The sequence below is a fragment of the Schistocerca serialis genome, chromosome 3 (assembly GCF_023864345.2).
Source record: "Schistocerca serialis cubense isolate TAMUIC-IGC-003099 chromosome 3, iqSchSeri2.2, whole genome shotgun sequence".
Taxonomy (NCBI): domain Eukaryota; kingdom Metazoa; phylum Arthropoda; class Insecta; order Orthoptera; family Acrididae; genus Schistocerca; species Schistocerca serialis.
In genome coordinates, this window is record NC_064640.1 from 134484842 (window position 1) to 134506418 (window position 21577).

The 21577-nt window shown below is 39.5% G+C and overlaps 1 protein-coding gene across 1 annotated transcript in view; it reads left to right on the forward strand.

Annotated features, from left to right (window-relative positions):
* Nucleotides 1-21577, forward strand: part of LOC126469835 (mitochondrial-processing peptidase subunit alpha) — a 117290-nt gene that overhangs the window by 86319 nt on the left and 9394 nt on the right. The window contains exon 9 of the mRNA XM_050097130.1: nt 17968-18133. Within this exon, the coding sequence (XP_049953087.1) occupies nt 17968-18133 (166 nt within the window). The remainder of the gene's footprint in view (nt 1-17967; nt 18134-21577) is intronic.

Here is a 21577-nt window from a genome sequence, read left to right on the forward strand (position 1 = left end):
AAAGAATGTAACATGCTGTTTAGAAAAAAGGCCAAGTAAAACATATTTGAGAAATATTAAATTTGTCAAAGACTCAGGACAGGCTAGTTCTGAGCTAGCCTCATATCATGGAAACGTGATAGGTATATCTGAATGTGACATGCTGAAAGAGATTTTGCGTGGGAAGTAGGATTTCCTTACATAATCTATAACAAAGCTACAAATGTTTATAACTGTATCAAGTATCTGAAGAAAAACCTTTAGAAGGAGAAATGATTGTGGATTAAATTTTAGTATATGAGACTAACACAGTTGAATGTGCTGAATATGTATTTCACAAGGCAGTAGGTAGGGATATATTTCCTTTATTAATACATAAGAAACATGGGATTGTGGTGAGTAGAGGCTCCTCTTAATCACCTGAGAATATGATGAGTGAAACTGATTTTGTGCAGAATGTTGAAGGTATTGAGAAGTTGATGGGTCTGAAACCAGCAACAGTAGGGCTGCTAGGGTTAAGTTTGAGAAATTTTAATAGAAGGTGGTTGTTCATGATTAACAATCCCAGTAAAGATCTAGATCACACTGGAAGTATTTTGGGTGATTGAGCACACCAAGAAAATGTTGGCCTGTTAGTCTTTTAGGTGCTTTTGTTCAAGATTTTCATGGCAATATGTGTAACTGGAACTATTGGGTAGGAAATAATGGAATACAGCTGAGAAGTCTGTGTGAGCTTTTGTCAACTAGTATAAATGGCAGTACTTGAGTGCTCGTTCATTAACTGTCATAACACTTTGTATCTAACTTATTGAATGAGAAATAATGTTGCAAGCTATCAGCTTAAGTCATATTTCAGATACAAATGTCAAAGCACATTTCTGCCCCAAAAAGTTTATTTGCAGCTTGTGCAGCCCTTAGAATGTTCAAGTGTGCAATTGAAATTTGTTGATATCTGTCTGTAGCCATATTTCCCATGTGTTAAACTGGTCATAAATTCAATCTTCTTTGCAATTCATTCCTCTTGTTCCACTGTCTGTTGCTCTGCATGTGCCTTTGTAGCAAATTTTTTCTAATTTGTCTGGAGGAATGTGTTTGTTGATTTTTGTGTAGTAGCTCACTTATACCTTAATCATTCTTCAAGGAACCAGACAGTTATTGGTCCAAGGAAACAAAGTAAGTACTATATGAATGAGCCTCCAGTAACTCAAAACTCTGATTTTGAGGTTATCCATGTGTTAAAAGAATCATTCAACATTAACACACTTATCAACAAAAGGGCCCAACAGTTTTATTGCATCACCAACTTTCAGATTATTATGCAATATTTCACTGCAACAAGTGCTGTGTACTGTTGAGCATTTGTGTTTGTACATTGTTTCAGTATTTCCCCTTATGCATCCCAGAAAAATTGCAAGATGTGAGCAATATTTTGGATCAGATGACACATTATTGTCCTGTGTGTTTTCACTTCATACGTCAGTGCCTCTTTTTTTTCCAAAATAACTGAACCACATATAATCTTTGGTAGCTTTTCTTTTCAACCAATCATCACTTTTCTTACCGCAGTAGTCTGGCATGAATTGATGCACAGGCAGATGAGCTGGCATGGATAACGCAACGGACTAGTGCGAAAAACTACCATTGGGGTGGGGGATTGCATGTGACATGTTGTACGGTCATACCTGCTGATGGAAGTGTTTGCCTGCATTTGGCAGTAAGCCAGGCAGGGGCAGTTCTAACTCTGAGGTAAACCACCCTCTGACCTTGTCTTGTGCCTCGTACCATGTGCCATTTCCATGTGCTCAGCCATCAGCTGCCTGTTCCTGTCATATGTTGTGTTCATCCCAGTGCACAATTCTACGTGGTTTCAGACTCTCTGCTTTCCCATAGACTGACTTGCACAGTCAGCTTTCATTTACTCTCAGATTTCATTTACTCTTTCAGGGTTCTGTTCCCTGGCTTGTTTTGAGCCACTGCCAGCTCATACAGTACTTTGTGCCGACACTGTTTTTTTTTTCTGACATTGCCATGCCTTTGCAGATACTAAAATGGCAGAGAAGAATGTTCTTACATGTATGACACTTCTGTTTTATTTCTTCCCTTTTCATAGTGTTAATCTTGGGCCACCATGGACTTGACATTTCTACAAAGCTCACAGGAACTGTTGCACCTACAGAAGGAGCAGCAGCAGCAGCAGCAGCATGAGAAGATGCAGGCGCTGCTTACTCAGAATGCGGAATTGCTTCATACTTGTGCCTTGCAGATGACAGGCTAGGCGCTAGGTGTACCATTTTCTTCCCTGCCAACATTTACTGGTTTCAGTGAGTCTATGGGTAGGTGGGAAAATTTCTTGCACTGGTTCTTGCTGCTGTGCCATAATGGCTTATTATCAATAAAGCCACCTTGTTGTTGTCCAGCAATTCAAGTTTATATTAAGTTCTGAGAAACTTGAAGCCCTCCACTGAGCCCGAGAAACTACCCTTTGATGGTCTTTGTCAGTTGCTTTCACAGTATTTCAGACATCAAACATATGTGCTGACAGCATGGTTGCTGTTTAACAAGCACCACATTTGCCCTGGCTTGTCCTATGCCGCCTTGATCACCGATTTGCAGGGTCTTGCTTGCAAGTGTCATTTTGAGTGACCCAAATGTGCCACCTCATATGCAGAGTCACTAATGCAGGATGTGATGGTCGGTTAGCACCTGATCCTGATGTCCAGACTAGGGCATGACCTTGTCTGTCCCTTCTTTGATTGATGTTGCCCAGATTTCAGAATAACGTGAGATTACGGCAGCAGTAAGGGATGTCTTTTCTGATAATTGGCAGGTGACACAATTAGGTGTGCATGGTAAGCAGCCCTCAGTGCCCCATAGGGTTCTCCAGGTTGCCTTGCCTTCAGCCGAGTCGCCATGTGTTGACACCATTTATGATTCCAGTCCAGAGGCATCGTGGCACTGCCTGTATCACCCGTGTCGATATCAGCAGGTTCACATTGGTTGCGGCACAGTACTTCCCTGCCGTGGCACTGTTCTGGTCCTTGGGAATGCTCTTCTTCCACTAATTAGGCGAGCTGACATTCTTGCCCTGATTGTCTTTTGGTGTATGTTTGACGAGACTGCCTGCACGTGGAGGCCATATGTGGGATCTACTGCCAGGTAGGTCATTTTGCAATGGTTTGTGACATTCGAAGAGCCATGGTCAGTCATTGGAAGCTCCTGTGTTTCATTGGACCCTAGGGCTGTCCCTGGTGCTCCATACTTGTTGCCTGGCACATTTTTCTGACGTCGTTAGTGACTGGGTGACCGGCTGAATTTCACGTAGACACAGGAGTGACTGACAGCCTCATCAATTTAGATACATACAGGCTTTTGAGCTGCTCAGTATTGCAACAGTCGCTGTGTCATGTTCTGCTTTGCAGTAAACAGTGTATACCTTTGAGGAGACATTTCTCCATCTCTGCACATTATAAGAATGTGGAATGTCAACGTACATTGTCAGTGGCCAATTCCCTGTTGGCGTAAAATATTTTTAGGCTAGATTTTTTTTCTGGTTTTGGCTTCCAGATAGTTGATGGAAGTCCATTTTGTGTCTCAGTCAGTCTCTTTTCAAGATTTGTACTTCTTACTGCTGTTATAGTTAGTTAGGTAGTTAGTTACTTTCATGTTCCATGGATAATTTTGCACGATAAATCGTCATGATGTGGAATGAGTCATTTTACATTCACATTGCAAATTAATTTGTAATCTATTTGTACTCTAAACATCACCATATAATTTTTTTTTCCTGAACTGAAAACAAGATATACAGACTGAGTTTGCAATTCCTACCCACCACTTTTCACACATTACAAACGTAGAAATTCTTCTATGGAATAGAAGGAGTTGTCAAGGAGAAACTTTTTCAATTTATTTTCAAATTTTACCTTGCTGTCTGTTAGACATTTTATATCACTGGGTAAGTGGTCAAAAATTTTTGTTGCAGTGTTGTGCACCCCTTTCTGTGCTAAAGACAGACTTAATGTTTATTAATGAATGTCATTTTTTATTCTCGTATTGTAATTATGTACCTCATTTTTCCTTTTGAACTGTAGTGGATTATTTACAACAAACTTCGTGAGGGAATAAATGCACTGTGAAGGAGTAGTGAGAATGCCCAACTCCTTGAACAGATATCTACAAGATGATCGCGGGTGAGCACCACATATTATTCTTACAGCATGTTTTTGGGCAATGAAGACCTTCTTTCGTAAAGATGAGTTACCCCAGAACATTATTCCACATGACAGTACTGAATGAAAATAAGCAAAATATGTCAACTTACTGATCTCTCTCTCTCCCCAAAATTTGCTATGATTCTAAGTGCAAATGTGGCTGAACTAAGTTGTTTTAAAAGTTCCAAAATTTATTTTTTCCAATTTACATTCTTGTCATTGTGGACACCTAAGAATTTTGAAATTTCTACCCTATGTATTATTTCATCACCATGTGTTACACTTATCACTGGTGCAGTAGCCCTAGAGGTGCAGAACTGAATATGATGTGTCTTTGTGAAATTCAGGGTGAGACCATTTGCAGAAAACCAGTCAATGATACTTTTGAGAACTTTGTTCACCATTTCTTCCATTTCTGTATATACTGGGAGTGATTACAATACTGATATCATCTACAAAAAGGTCTAATTCTGGTTGTTGTATATTAGGTGGTAGAACATTTACATATATGAGAAACATTAGTGGACCTAATATTAAGCCTTGGGGAACTTCATACATGATTTCTCCCAAGTCAGAATTATGTCCCTGGATTCTCTTGTTTGAATTACTACTAAGTACAACTTTCTGCATTCTTTGGTTAGATATGGCATGATCAATTGGTTGGCTATACCATCAATCCCATAAAACATCAATTTATCTAGTAGTCTTGGATAGGTTACAGAAAATACCTATTGGTATTTTGTTATTTAATGCTTGTAATGTCTGGTGTGTGAACATGTAAATGGCATTCTCAGTAGAGCAGCCCTTATGAAACCCAAACTGTGATTGCTGAGGATATAATTGTTGCCAAGGTGAGATACTATTCTAGAATACATCACCTTCTCAAAAATTTTGGAAAATGATGTCAGCAGTGAAATAGGTCAGTATTTACTGACGTCTCTCATGTCACCTTTCTTATAAGGGGTTTAACAACGGCATATTTTAGTCTCTCTGGAAAAATGCCTTGAGTTAGTGATGCATTACATATTTCAGACAATACCAGACTTATTATATGGTAACAAATCTTTAGTACTCTATTGGAAACACCATCAAAACCAGAAGAGCTTTTATTCTTTATTTCAGAAGTAGAAATTGATGGTACATTCATATGATGTAATTTTATGAGAGTTACTTCTTCAACATATTGCTGTGATCTTTCTCTTGAACTGTTGGTCCCTATGCTTTCTACTCTATTTAAGAAATGATTATTAAATACATTTGCTACTTGTGACATGTCATTTATAACCCTTCGATTCAATTCAGTAGTGGTATTATCCTTTTCTGTGGTTGGTTGTCCTGTCTCTTGCTTTACTATATTCCATATTGCCTTAACTCTGTTGTTAGATATACTGATTGCTGACATTATGTGCATGTTCCTTGATTTTTTAATAACCTTTCTTGGTAATTTTGAGTAGTTTTTGTAGTGCGCAGCTACTGCAAGGTCTCTACTTGTTCTTGCCGAAAGATACATTTCCCTTTTCCTTTCACAACATACTTTAATCGCCTTAGTGATCCATGGTTTTTTACATGGCTGTTTAATATCTCTTCTGATTTGCTTATGCAGAAAACTATTTTCAAATACTAACATGAATTTATCATAGAATAGATTAAATTTTATAGGGGCATTTGGTTCTTTATAAATTTCATCCCAGATTGTTTCTTGTAAACTACTCATAAAAATATTTGCCTTGTAGTCATTAATGATTCTGACTGACTTCCACTGAGGTGTATCCACACTGTAAGGCACTATGTCATTTATCCTGACTAACTGTGCACCATGACCAGAGAGAGTATTTGTTACTGGGTAAACAGTTATTTTTTTGCTTTGTGCCTCATCAAAGAAAACATTATCGGTTAGGGACCTACTGTCTTTATACACCCATGTTGGAAAGTTAACAACTGAGAGCAAATTCTAGGCTCCAAATAAGGTTTCCAGATCATTTTTCCTATCAGAATATTTTAGAAAATCTACATTGAAGTCACCACAGACTATTAACTGCTTGCTGATGTCTGACAGACAGCACAGTAAGGAATCCAGGTTCCTCTTAAATAATGCAAAATTTCCCAGTGGAGCTTTATATACTGTTACAATTAAAAGTGAACTGTTTTTCAGCATTAATTCACAACCACACACTTCTTTGTGCTGATCACTACACAATCTACTTGTGTCAATGCATTTGAACTTGTGTTCTATATTAATATATGCAACAACTCATCATTTTCTCATATTAGTTCTGCATGAGTAAGCTGCTAGACTGTAATCTTTTATATGTAACTTATCTAACCTGGTGGTTATGTAGTGCTCAGATAGGCACAGTACATCCATCTTTTCCTCTAAATTTTGCAAGCAGGCAAGAAGCTCTTCTACCTTATTACTCAATCCTCTAATATTTTGGTGGAATAAACTAACCTTACTTTTCCGTGCATTCTTGTGGGGATCTTCTGTTGTAGTTACTTCTTTCAAAACAGGATGCCTGAAACTTGATTCTAATCTGAAGAAGGTGCCTCTCTGACAGTAGTAACCACAGGCATCTTGCATTGTCTGATGGTGGCCCCCTGTACATTTCCTGCAAGAAGTTCAGCCAACCTATCTTTCCCTCTCCTATTCAGGTGCAGGCCATGTCTAGTATAACCCCATCTCCCAATTGTAGCAACAGGCACTGCACACATATGAGAATTCATTTCAGTCAGCAGTAACCTGCTCAACTCAGAGTTAACACGGCTCAGAGCAGTATTAATCCAGAGCTGGTCGTGGTGCTGCAGGCCCTCCATAAAATTCACATTTCTGTATGTAGTTGCTACTCCTATTTTATCCAGGTCACCCCTAATACTGTAATTACTGTTCTTATCCAGGCTATTTCCTGCTTCACCTACTGTAATAACCTGATCCTCCTGATCCATTTTGCCAAAAACTTTGCACACTTTTCCTATGTTCTCTGTCACCTGGCTAAGGCTAGCACTTGGCTTCACAATACTTGTGACCTGGTACCCTGCTCTTAACTTTTCCTGCACCATCTGGCCTTGCTAGCAGGAAGACTCTTCTCTTCCTACTCTCTTTTGGTACTGACCTACTCTTGAGTTTCTTGGCTAGGAGACTGCTGCACCCTACTGTAATCTACAGCTATTCAGGTAACAAGCCAAATTTATTCGATATTGATAGCTCAACTGTAGAAGAAGTTGATGAGCTGTTCCCATTTTGCCCATTGCTTATTACTTTTACCCAGTTCCCATGACCCCTTCAGTCTATCTAGTTCCAATTACATGTTATCTAATTCAGTCTGAAGGGCACAAATCTTTGCCTCCTGTCCAACGATTCTCTGGTCTTTTTTGCAGAGCCTACAGTTCCATGGGAGAGCCTCATTGAGTTCCCCATTCAGTTCCCCACTACAATCACCCCAGTGAAATTACATCCCACAGTCTACACATACCACTCCCTCTTTGACTATCCTACAGCAACATCCACACTTATCACGCATTGCAAGACAGATTACACACTTGAGAACAGAATTACATCACTTAACATTCTTCACACTACATGAATGTTCGTTATTTATGAGCAGCAAAAATTGGGCATACCGTTTAGTGCTTCAGGTGTTTTATAAATTGCAAAAACTTATTTGTTTTTGCTTACAACACAAACTTAGTGCTCACTTAAATTCAGTATCTGTTAAGTAATGTAATCACAACTGAATTGACTTTACTGTACGCACACTGTATATAAACAAAAGACTGATTCTAAAGTTTCTAAATAAAATAACTTTGCACTGTTTATGTGACAAGACGAAACGAAAACGAAGAACAGCATCCGCACTATATGAACTTCTAAACTTATTTCTGAGCTGGACTAACAACATATTAACAATAGAATATTGCCTTAATTAATAGTTATTATACAAAAAACACTTATCTTTACGTGAGCTCTGAATGTGCACAACTCGTCAACCAAAGATCTTAGTCAGCAAGGACTAACAGCTGTTTGAGAATACCTTGGGTTGATCAGAAAATTTCAAGGCACACGTTTCCTTGAAGCTGTCAGCGATGCCTAAATTTTGTTCCCTCTGCCCCATTCCTTTCTCCATGAGTGGCAAGGTAAAGGCTATATTGTTGCATTGGCAGAATCAGGGCATTGTTTCTCCTATTTCGCCGAGTTTGTGGGACAGCCCTGTGGTGGTGATTCGGTAGCCTGACGGTACCGTGTGTCTATGCAGCGATTTTAAAGATGGTCAACATGCCAAGTGTCATGGATTCGTATCCAGTTCCACGGCCAGAGGAGTTGCCGATGAAATCTTTGGGGCACCAATATTTTTGACACATCAACTTGGGTGATGCTTACCTGCAGTTGCCATGCTTCTCGGACTTGCTTGGAGTTCAACGCCCCTTTTGTGCTTTACCAGTCTGCGCCAGGAATTTGTCAGTGATATTTAGAGCAGTTGATTCACGACATTCCTTGTTGTGTAAACTACCTTGCTGTCATCTGGGCTACAGGCTTCACTCGAGAGGCCCATGTACGAACCTGCAGATGGTTTTCCAGTGTGTTCTGGGAGATGTCATACTATGGTTGCACCCTTGATCTGTTAGTGTATGTGTAGTTCTCAGAGGCCGAGTGATTGTTGTTTAGTATGTGTGACAGTGAAGGTTGCAGAGAGAGCGGGAGGTGAACAGTGACAAATATCATAAGCTCTAGATAATTGAGTGTGCATTTGTTATGCTTATAGGAGCAAGGGTGATAACAACATATGCAGAACGCACTGATGTATACTACTACCCGTTTGGTTTGCGCACATTGTCACTTTTTACTTTGGAAGAAAGGAAGTTTGTGTTCAACATGTTGTTGTCATTGCTGTCTCAGTGGAGTAATAACTTATTTGGACTAGGATGGGGAAGAAAAATGTTATGGCTTATTCAGGAATCAACAGGGTACCTACACAGTGATGCTCAAAACAATCTTCAGCTTGATGACTGCTTTAGGTTACTATGAAAATTTTGAATCAAGATACCCAGACATGAGTTTTAATTTCACTTGTCTTGAATCATAGTCTGTGTCTTTCACATCTGTCTCTGTTAGCCTTTTTGTGTGTTCTTTCCCGTGTTCGTGCTACCTCCTTAATGAAAACATCTTTCTCATCCATGCAATGAGGAAGAATAACACCCTAGCTTCAATAACCTCACTTCATTATCCAAATAATTTCTTTCAGTGCTTTAATCTTGTATTTGAAACAAAGTGGCATGTTTCATTTGAAACTCAGTGATGAATTCCAGACTGTTTGGAGAGTACTACACAAACAGTGCAGTGTCAAATATGTATTATTTTATATCAACTTTCTGTTTCGAAATATACAGGGTGTTTCAAAAGATTCATCTGATTTCACAAGACACTGTGTGAAGACAGAAATTTGAGTTCAATTTCAATTTATGGATCAAAGTCAGAGGTTTACCTTAATGCCATTTGTATGCTACCACTTCATGTGGTTGCTGATGCCAGCTTCCCCGATGCAACCAGCTAGCTCTTACATGTGTCAAGTCTAGAGGATTGTAGTACAGCGCCAAAAGGCTTTTTGCATTACCTGTTGCAGCAGGTGTGACTGAATTGCAACTGTGTGATGTGATTTTCGTCGAAGAGTGTGGCACTGCACCTCCTACAGTGTGAGGAGCATACGGCCCTCACATTGCACCATTTATCTCCAAGGTCGCCTATGCACAATTTGCCTCCAAGGTCACCTAATCTCACTGTGTGTGATTTTTTCTTTGGACATTGTAAAAGATTCCGTCTATCTGCCTCCCCTTCCAACAACTCTGGGAGAACTTTGATGCTCCTTAGAAACAACATCAAATATGATAACTTCAGACATGCTCCAAAAAGTATGGAAAAATTAAATAATGTAAACTGAAGAATGTAATGACAATAACAATATGGGTTAGGCTAAATAGTTACTCAACACATAAAGGAGGCATTGATTGGCAGGCAGGCACATGTAAAAAGTAGACCGTTGGATATTATTCAGCTTTCAGGCAGTGTCCTTCATCAGGTGAAGAAAGAAACCCACACGTGCGCATGCGCTCGTGCACACACACACACACACACACACACACACACACACACACACACACACACACACAAGACAACTGTTGTCTATGGGCATCTGGAGTACAGGACAAGTTTGGCTATCATCTGGGTATTTGTCATGCATCTGGTAAGGGCGCATTGAACTTTTATGAAACATAACTAAAAACTTTGACCGTAAACTGAGTTGTAAAAAGTGCCCCAGGTTTGTATGTGCATGCGTGTAAAATCAGATGGTTCTTTTGAAAATAAAGAGTTAGTACTCCTATCCGTAAATTAAAAGTTAAAATTTACCCCAAGTTTCCATCTACGTTTATGTGAAAGATATAGTCTTGTGGAAGCATTTGAATCTTTTTGAAACAAACACCCAGTATTATTTTTATATTTTCTCTGTTGTATGCAATGTTCTTGTTATACATGTAATCAAATGCATAAAATTATAAATGTGAAAGTGGGTTAATGTGAGGAACAAAGGACTCAGCAATGTATCATACAACTATCTTCACCCAGATTAATAAGTGATGAAAAATACGTTAGGCCTGTGCCAAATTCATATTATTGAGGAAAAAGACCTTATTTCACAAAGCACCAAGCATCCAGCACACGTTGGTCTATTGATTACTCAAATGATTTTGAATGCATCCCTGTTGGTTTTTGAACAAATTCTAAATTGATTTCTGAATGAATCATAAGTTTATTTTTGAATGCGTGCGTAGGGTACGTGATGTCTCTGCCAGAGGAATCCCTGTTGCATCTAGAAATAAACTTTCCTGCAGACAAAACGGGATGGGTCTATACGAGCTGAGTGGAATAAAGCCGAACAGGTGAATGCCAATTGCTGTTTATGTGGTTGATTGGTTTCGCAAATGATCAGTGTTGTTATAATTACTAGAGAATGCCATAGGTTCAGACTACCAGAGTGGAAATAAATGACTAGCAGGAATAACAGGCAACAAAGATTACGTATTGTGTTCTCCGTGTATCCAAGAACATGAAATTTTGACAGAAAATTTTTGGCCAGTCCGCTACACTACTAAGGCCAGTTATACAGTCCCCAGCTAGCCGCCGCTGAAGTTTCTATTCTGGGAGTAGCGTGGAAAACGCCTTGTACGAACATGTAATAACGCCTAATCGGAGAATAAATGCGGGGTAACTAAACTGGTGATTGTGCCAGTGAAGTTAACCAGAAATAAGTTTTGACACTGGCAGGAATAGTTTCAAAATTAGTGATGCCAGGATTGTTAGAACGAGGAAGGAGAAGAAATGGGGACTATCACAAATTACGGAAGAATATGACGATTCCAAATTTATATATAAATTTCGTACTACTGCTTTTCAATCTCATGCTTCAGAAGCTGGAGAGTATGAATGAAATGTGAAACTATTTCCTAACATAAAACTTTTTGCTTGCAGTAGGCCTAATAGGCATTTGATATTGGTACTTCGTGAATTATATTCCGTCGTGTTATAAAAATGACCATTTGTGCCAAAACAGCTATTTCGTTTTATCTAGCAGACAGTGACAAAATACATGTAATCAGATCGAGAAACCACACCAGTCTTGAGTACAATTTGTATTAACAGCTTTCTAGTATTAGACGACGTTGACGAACTTTGATGAGGTAATAGATTCTTTCCCAGAAAGGAAAGTACGCCATATAAAGCTGTGGCAAGATTAGAGAGGGAAAAAAAAGCTAGGACTTACGGATTGAAGAAATGTGTACTGCTTGCTTGTCTTTTGTCTTTACTCATTTTATGTATCCTATATTTAATTTTATGTCACACAAAACAGCAAGTTATTAGCAAATAGGCAGTAAAGACTGCAAATTTTCTGAAGAGTTCTTGTTCTGCCTGTTACAAATAATCTCATCCAGTATTAATTGTGAGATTTTTTAAAAGGGGGGTAGGATGTCAAACTGGCCGACTGGGAGCAGGAGAGGCACCACAGGACATTTTAATTTCCACTGGCCTGAATATAGTTTGATGGCACCCATTACAAAATATTACACGTTTGAATTCCACAGAGTGAAATACAGAGATGTGTGATGGAAGAATGCTGTGAGGAGGTGTCGCACTGCACTTTGTCACACCTAAGACCAAATAACATGTCTTATGTTCCCTCGAATATATACGTTTTATATATCAGGCTCTTCAGAAAGATTTGCACTACAAAATGAAGATATTTTTGAAAAGTCAACTTTTTTAAAATTTTTGGCATCCTACTGCAAATGGTCGAGGGAGGGGAAGTGCCACTATCTAATATTGCCCCAGTTCAGAAATATCATAGATCTGGACCTGATGCACAGAGCAGTCTGAGTTGTACTGGGGAGGTGGTAGTCTCCAGGTTACCCATGTTTACGTTAAGTGATTTTGCTGTTTCCTCTTCGTTTATTGCTCTCATGTCAAATGAAAACAAAACAGATTTCTGTGGCTGGGAGCTATCAAGTGAATTAAAATACATTCACATAATTATGGAAGGGGACTTCAGCTAGAAGTACACGGGTGGTGTCCGTGGGGACCTGAGCTGAGTCTGACGTTGCTTCCACTTACTTGTGTCAGGCTCCTTCTATTTCCTTCCCTGTCGGCCTCCCTTGGCCAACTCTTTCTTTTTCGACCCCAATGGTATGAGGTTTCGAGCCCCAAGGGTGTCCTTGCAATTTCCTTATTCCCACTTGTAACACAACTCCTGAGGGGAGCCCACCCCTTAAGAAAAGCCAGCAATCCTGTAAGCTGTGAGGGTAAGACCGCAGGTTGGACGGGAGGCCAGCACCCTCTCTTCGTAAAAAATTAAACATGCTTTCAAGACTGCAAGTAAGCCTCGGAACATTACTCACAAAAATGGACGACATCAATAGCAAAGAAACGGTATATGACTTGGAACGTAAGGAGTCTGTACAAGACAGGAGCTGCAATCAGTATTGTCAAAGAAATTCAGAGATACGAACTAGACCTAGTTGCACTGCAAGAAATCCGGTGGGAGGGTGCTGGCAGCATTGATGTTGAAAACTGTACTATTCTGTATGGAGCCTGTGAATGAGGTCATCTGTTAGGCACTGGTTTCTGGGTCAGTAAGACTTTGGCCCCTAATGTTTCAGAGTTCATTTCAGTCAACCCAAAAATATCTGTTCTAACACTAGACGTAAAACATATTAAGGCGACTTTTGTGAACTGTCATGCTTCCACGGAGGAGAGCGAAAGTGAAGTGAAAGACGAGTTCTATGCACAGCTAGAGGCAGTGATGGACGCTATACCAAATGGACACCTGAGGATCCTCCTTGGGGATATGAATGCCAAGGTTGGGAAAGAACAAATACTGCAAGACACAACAGGAAGGCACAGTCTACACAACCTAAGCAATGACAATGGGGTTAGGTTCATCAGCTTCGCTACATCATTAGGGTTGTTCATCTCCAGCACAAACTTCCAGTGGAAAAACATACATAAAGGAACCTGGGTGTCACCAGATGGGAGAACTATAAATTAAATAGACCATGTTGCCATTGATCTCAGAGCCAAGAGATGGGTGTTAGACGTTAGACAGCATGGGGTGCTGAAGGTGGGAGTGATCATTTCCTGGTAAAGGAAGAAAGGGGCCTAAGTTAAAAAGAGTGGAAAGGTACCACGTGGAGAAACTAAAAGATGAAGAAATGAAGACCGGTTACCAGTTGCAACTTAGTAACTGCTTTGAATCACTCAGTGAAATGGATGCGAATCAGGACCTTGAACTAATGTGGGGAAAAATCTAGAGCTCAGTTAGGGATACAGCAAAGGAAACACTCATGGGAAACACAGTAGACAAGAAGATCTGTTTTGGAAAGGAATGTGCAGATGCCCTGGAAAGGAGGACGGAAGCCAGGAACAAGTGGCTGAAGGGGACAAATCTGGCACAGGGCAAAGCACACTTTGACGAGGTCCGAAAGATTACACAAGCAACTCTGAGAAGAGCCAAGAGGAAATACATAAGGGATATCTTCATTGAAGCAGAAACAGACTTCAGAGGACAAAAGACTTGGGATATGTTTCTGAAGGGGAAGTACCTCTGCAAAGGCCACCAGGCCAAGCAGAAATTTGTCAAAGATTCCCATGATAAGATCCTGATGAACGATAGGGACATAGCTTAGAGATGGAAAGAGTTCTTTTGACAGCTGCTAAATTGTGATGAACCCGAACTGCAATTTGATTTCCAGTACCCAATTACAGCCAATGCAGACTATCCCCTACCTACCCTGGATGAGATAAAAACCAGAATCAGACACCTTAAGCAGAATAAGAGTCCAGGTGAAGATGGAATACAGGCTGAAATGATCCTGGCAGGAGGAGAGAAACTTGCAGAAAAAATAGACCGACTGATACAGGCAATATGGACCAAAGAAGAACTAACAGGAGAATGGAAAACAGCTTTGACTTGTCCAATATGTAAGAAGGGTGACAAACTGAAATGTGACAACTATTGAGGAATCGCTCTGCTTAACGTCTGCTATAAGATCCTGTCCAATTGCCTCATACAGAGAGTTCACCCAGTGGCAGAATCGGTGATTGGGGAGTACCAGGGAGGTTTCCGGCCAGGACGGTCAACAGTAGATCACATCTTCAGTCTCCGGCAGCTCACTGAAAAACTGGGTGAATATGGTAAAGATTTGCATATTTTATTCATTGATTTTAAGAAGGCCTATGATTGCATACATTGCAAGAGCTTGCTCAACTGTTTAAGGGAGTTTGGCATGGCAGAGAAACTCATCAATCTGATAAAGAACTGTCTGTACGAAACACGTACAAAGGTGAAAATGGGAAACCACTTAACTGAGGAATTTGAAATTGTGACAGGACTCAGGCAAGGAGATGGGTTGTCCCCTATCCTGTTCAACTTTGCCCTCAAGAAGATCGTGCGCGAGACCTTCCAAGAGAACGAAGGGATTGAAATCAGAGGAAAAAGACTGGCATACTCAGCCTATGCAGACGATATCTGTTTACTCTCTAGGTCGGGCCCTATAAGAGGCTGCCAGAAAATTTGGGCTAAACATAAACGAAGTCAAGACAGAGTACCTCGTTATGACGCGTGGTCATTGTCAGACTGCTGGTCATCTACAATCACTGCAGGTTGGGGACCAGTCCTACAAGTGGGTGCATGAATTCAAATACCTAGGGGCACTTTTCACTGAGAACTCGTCATGTGAAGCAGAGATCAACGCCAGAATACAAGCAGGAAACCGATCTTACCACAGCCTAGCACAACTGCTTCAGTCCAGATATCTCTCCAGACAGTTCAAGATTCGACTGTACAAAACCCTGATCCATCCTGTTGTTCTATATGACTGTGAGACATAGAGTATCTGGAAACAGGGCTTCCATAAGCTCCTTATTTCTGAGAGAAAAGTGCTTCGGAAGCTCTACGGTCCGTTTCTGGATGCAGATAGAGGGGAATGGAGGATCAGATACAACCAAGAGCTTGAGGAACTATATCAGCAGCCCAACATAGCAGGAACTGTCAAAGCCAAATGAATGCAGTGGGACGGTCATGTGGCCCGGATGGAGGATCACAGATGGCCTCGGAAGCTCCTGAATTTCACACCTACAGGAAAGAGACCGCCAGGGAGACCCAAGAAGCATTGGAGGGATGGACTCCATGAAGATTTAAACCAAGTGTCAATAGATGTGGGTGGATGGCGGATAGCAGCAATGGACAGAATACAGTGGAGGAGGAAACTTGTAGATGCGTGCGGTCCACTGGGCCTGATCACGTAGTAGTAGTAGTAGTAGTAGTAGTAGTAAAATATGTTATTAGTATCCACCTTTCTGACAGCAAGCGTTAACCGCCTTGCAGAACAATGAAGTTATTTTAGTCAGTTTGTTAAAGAAATTTGACTTTCATTAATCTTTTCTGCTGAGGCAGTCAATTTATTTGAAACAAATTGTTTAATTCCAAACTATTGGCTAGTTTCAACTGTTTGCTGCATTTCAAGTTCACCTTTCCATCATCTAACATGTATGGCATTATGCCATAATAAAGAACCAAACATGAGATAATACAGTACTGGTACTCCAAGAAAATTTGCCTTTAAGCCGAATTACGCATTTTCGTATGGTTCACAAAATTCCCATGTTCTTGGAGTATCCTCTAATGTCTTGTTTCTTTTATGACATAATGTAATAAAAGTGCTGGGAAATTCTACGCCATTGTATAAAACCACAACCATTGAAAGGACTGATAAATTTTACAGTTCCGAGGAAAAGTATACTGTTACTTAACATGGAGAAAGTGTATTTTCATCCGGGAGAAAGTGCATTTTTAACCGGGAAATCCGGGAATTTTACCCGGGAATTTTTTTCCTCACTCACGTATACACCTTGTCTTAACTTTTTGGTAGCTTTCCTTCACACCTGGGAAAGGCACCGTGCACAATCTTTTCTAGCCCATCCCAGAAAGGACCTAAAGGCTCCTCCAATCAGGGATCTAGAGGTCCATAAAGTTAAAAATGTATCTGCTAATGACATAGGTGCATAAGGAAATAGGAAATGAGTGTTGCCATTCCCATGTAATTGTTTGTCGAAAATTCTGGAAACTTTGTTGGACTTTGCGCAGCTAAGTTTGCAAATTTGCAGACACATGAGTGGCCATTTATTTTGCTTGAAGAAGCATGTCTGGAGACCACACACAGCAGAACAATGGCAGGCGGACTGCTGAGGATTCCACCCAAAGGTTACTAACAAGCAGAGTTCTCACCCCTTCCACCAGTGGTTTCCTGTTCTGCCATAGAAGACAGCAGTCTTCCATACTGCCTCTCTTTGTTTGTTGAGGCTGAGGCAGGAGGATAATCCCTGAAAGGCTCGCCTGACAGTGTGGTCAGCTAGCATAGGAGCTGCCTTCTGAGGAGTTACTGGTAGCTCTTCCAAAGTGTGTGAAATCTCTTTCTGTTTTCACCCAAGCAAAAATCACTTCCCCTTCCCCTAGTCAACACCAGATTCATGTAATGGGAAAAACTTCTACAATAATGAAAGAATAGATTAGGTGAAAACCACATGTTGCTACAAACTACCACTAACAACTCGTGTAATCAGAATGCAGTACCAGTGAAAAGTTGGCAAGTAAAATTGAATTAAAAATTAAATGAAGCAAAAGAGTCCCATGTAGAAATTCAGTATGCAAACAGGGTAAAATGTGAGGAAAAAGGCCTGAAACAGGCTGTCATCATGAGGGAGTAAACACAATGAGAGGCTGTTGCCAATATTTTGAGCTGCTTACAATGGGTTTCAAAATTGGATGATGATTATTTACAGCTTTCCTGCCAGCCTTCACATGAAGGGAGAAAACGAAAACCTAGTCTAATGATGTATTATGTCTAATATTGAGTACATGATTGGAAACAATACTTCAGAATCCTGTTTGGAATTCAATTATCACAATGGATGCTGTTCTTTTGTTTTTGAGAAATTTTGTGACAGTATTTTATATACTTTGATATTTTGTGGAAGTTACTTCCAGAAAATATGAAGGTATATAAAAATTTGCTGTACCTTTAATGTAAAAATTGAAAATCACTTCCTCCTATAGTGTCAGCTTATGTTATCATTGGCTTTTAGCTTCGTTGTTTCGGTACATGTTTCTGTTTTAGTTAAGGTGTTTCTATCAACAAAATGTGTGAAAAGGTTAACTGCAATTATCTTCTTTTTTTCCTTAAGGCATCACTGGATGTTTTCGTGTTCTGCATTTAATCACTCATACACCTCTTGCGGCTTGTTTGGAATCCATGCCAGTTCACCACCAGATTATTTATCAAGACTGATTTCAATTATTGTGAAAGAGCTTTGTGCAGTGGCTGTTGATGATATTAGACATCCTTTAAAGGTAAAAAATAGTAACATTCTGAGATTTTTATAATTTGGTGCATTTGTTTATGTATATGTGAAATGGTCCTTGTAAAAAATTTATAATCCACATTACTTTATCTGAAAATTATTTTATCAATTCGTAATCATTATTGCCTTTGTTATTCCCTACTCTTTCTCCCATTATATTAATTGATCACTTTTTCATTGGATTGTGTATGTGATAACTCACTGTGATGTGGAATGTATTGATTGCTTTACATAAAATGCTGAAAATTTTGTGAATGGTTTAAGTTAGTGCAGGGTAATTCATAAACACCTCTGGGGTTACAGAATATGACTGCACGAAAAGTATAAGACATACAGAAAATAGACAAATGATAGAGCATCTCTCCAAGTTTTTAACTCACATTAGAAGTTCTTAATATGGACTCTGTCCGTAATGCGATAAACATCAATACAATAGTTAAACTCTTGCCATATGCATCCCAACGCGTTGTGGTAGATGTCAACAATAGCTTTAATTGTCCTTCCTTGTAACTCTTCCAAATTAAGTATCGTATTTTACAGACTATAAGATGCACTTGTTTCTTCAAAAAATTACCTCCAAAATTCAGGTACATTGTATACTCAAAAATAATATAAAAATATCCAGTGTGTGATTTAAAATTCCCGCCAGTTGTAAAAATCATCATATATTTGATGCTGCAGCAAACCTATCTCTGTCTGGCAGCATTGGATTCAACCGGCAGCAGCACTGCACCGTCTCCCTCCCGCCCGCCTCGCCACCACAAACCCAGAACACTGTCTAGCTTATGATGCATTATTGCAGTCTACGGTGTCAGTGAACTCGAATAAAAATGATTTGTGTTGTTGGCAGCAGTACAATATTTTTGTCAGTAACTAGTTTCGTAATGGAAAAAAATAAAAGTTACTCATATGATGCTGGCTATAAATTGAAAGTAATAGCATATCCAGAAGAATATGGAAACAGAGCAGCTGAGTGGCATTTTGGCCCTCCACCAACAGAAAAAAAAACATTGGCAATTGGCGGACTAGTAAATAAGAACTGAAAAAAATAAGGAAGACTAAATTTGCAAATAGAGGACTGAATGCAAAATGTCCAAAACTAGAAGGTGAGGTATTGAAATGTATTTAAGGACACGGTCAAAATGGCATTGGAATTGATACAAAAATGATTCAAATACAGGCTTGTAAGCTGTTGCCACAGTGGGACTTAACAGACTTTAAGTGTGTAGTTAGTTGGCCGTAGAAGTTTATGTAGTGTTATGGACATACCTTGTGAAAGAAAACCAAAATATCTCAGAAAATGCCACAAGAGTACGAAGAGAAAATATTATCTTACATGCCTCAGCTTGTTGTATGACACTTCAACCTACCACCTGCACCAACACTTGCCACTACTGCCATCTGTTGCTAAACGGCGGAAGAAATGTTGTAGATGTAATATATTGGCTAAATTACTTTCCTCTTAGTAAGTCACATTTTATGAAATTCCTGGATTAGAAACCTATGCTCACTGAACGTGTCAGTTGGGACCATCCATAAACACCCTCTGTTCAACAAATAAATTATAAATTAATTTGACACACTGGGTACAGAGCTTGAGCTCATGGTCGGATTGGAAATCAAGTCTTTGGCATGAAAAATAACTACCTAGGGGCAAATCATGAACAGGTACAAAACAGTTCCTTTCCTAAAGTAACTCTTATCAAATTTATTTTCAGGGCTTATTATCTGCAGTATAAAATGAATTTAAATAGGTGGAATCAATGTAATAGATTAAACTGGAAAATGTTGTAGCTAAAAAATAAAAAAAGAACACCTTTTTTGGCTAAAAATAGTTGAGACAGCAATGCATTCGGGGAGGCAGTGCACGCAGTGCTTCACTAATATCCCACTAAACGAATAACGAAGTTCATTTCCTACACCTTTTATCATGGCACCTGAAAACTTTTTAAGAGTTCACAAAATCCTCTAAGCCATTCACTTACTTCGCTCGTAGAATTTGCAGTTTGTGACTGCTCATCTGCATACCACCAGAAACTAAGAGGAACAGCTTATCTATACTGTCCTCACATGAAATCACCAACCATCTTCCAGCATAAACTGTTCATTCCACTGTCTGTCAAGATGAAGTGTCCACACTCTTATCTCCCAGGACGAAGTGTACGTCTTCGTCCCCCAAGGAAAAAACTCTCGTCCAGCCCTTCCATCTTGAAAGTTTCTCTACTGCTGCAACTATCTAGCCTGTCGTGAGCTGTCGCTTTCTACTTCCTCTGGTCTAGCCACACTGTCACTAGTGATGTAGCCGAATGTAATATTAAATTTACAATTTTTGAGCAAATTGGCCTATTTACTTAAATGATGCTTTACATAATGTTTCAAAATCACTGAGATAGTCTTTTTGTAACCAGTCAGTTAAGCAACATGAAATTATAGATTTACATTATTACCAAGGTGCAATGTGTGGTACAACTGATAATTTATTTCATCTGTACCATTTCCTTAGCTTAGAACTATAGATAGAAATTTGCATAAGAATTTTGCACAGATTTTTCATTTACATAGTTGGATAATGGTAATGAGGTACCTAATTTTGTATGCTGTTGCATGTTGTCACAAGTTATTCAGTATATCTGGGCACAATTTCCATCTCTCTGGAATCTCAAGTTTAGGTGTTTTATGTTAATGCCCAGTTCATGCATGTGTAATTTTTCCACACATTGGTCACACTAAGGGTAGCTACACTGGCATACCTGCACCGCAAAGCACTTTCAGCTCCAGCTGAGCACAATAAGCCAATGTTAAGTTGTCCACAGCAGACTGTTGTCTTGTGCAGGAAGCTGTTCCTACGACTTTCCTGCACAGTAACCACTTTATTCAACTTGATAAGCTCCTTATAGTGGGACTTGGTGCTCACAGTTAAGTGACACTGATCTCTTCCCTCACTGGAATTTCACAGCACACTCAGATCCAACATGTGTTCCCTGTGGTAAATGTTAAATCGTCTCACGATGCGAACTTTCTGACAGAAGGCTAAAACATTGTACAGTGCTTAGCTTTTCAACTTGGGGAAATGTCCCTTACTTAAAACATTTTCAGGTTTAGCTCTGTCGTCTCACAGTTACATTTTAGTGTATACAGAAAGTAGCTTAAACTTACATATAGAGTATCCGAGTCAAAATTCACATGCTCATACAACACCTAGCTCATTCTTTACAGCTGTATTCAGTTTAGTTAGTTAGTTACGTGTTCCTTTGATCAATCTCACTGTAGCCATTATGATGCACAACATGTCAAGTGCATGAGAAATGCACACATTATGAATGAAGTTTTTTAAGCTTGTTACCTACCCCATGCCCTTAAATGGCACAAAATATATATATTATAGATTTATTTATTCCTTTTCAAAAATTCATGTGTGGCATAGAAGGAGTTG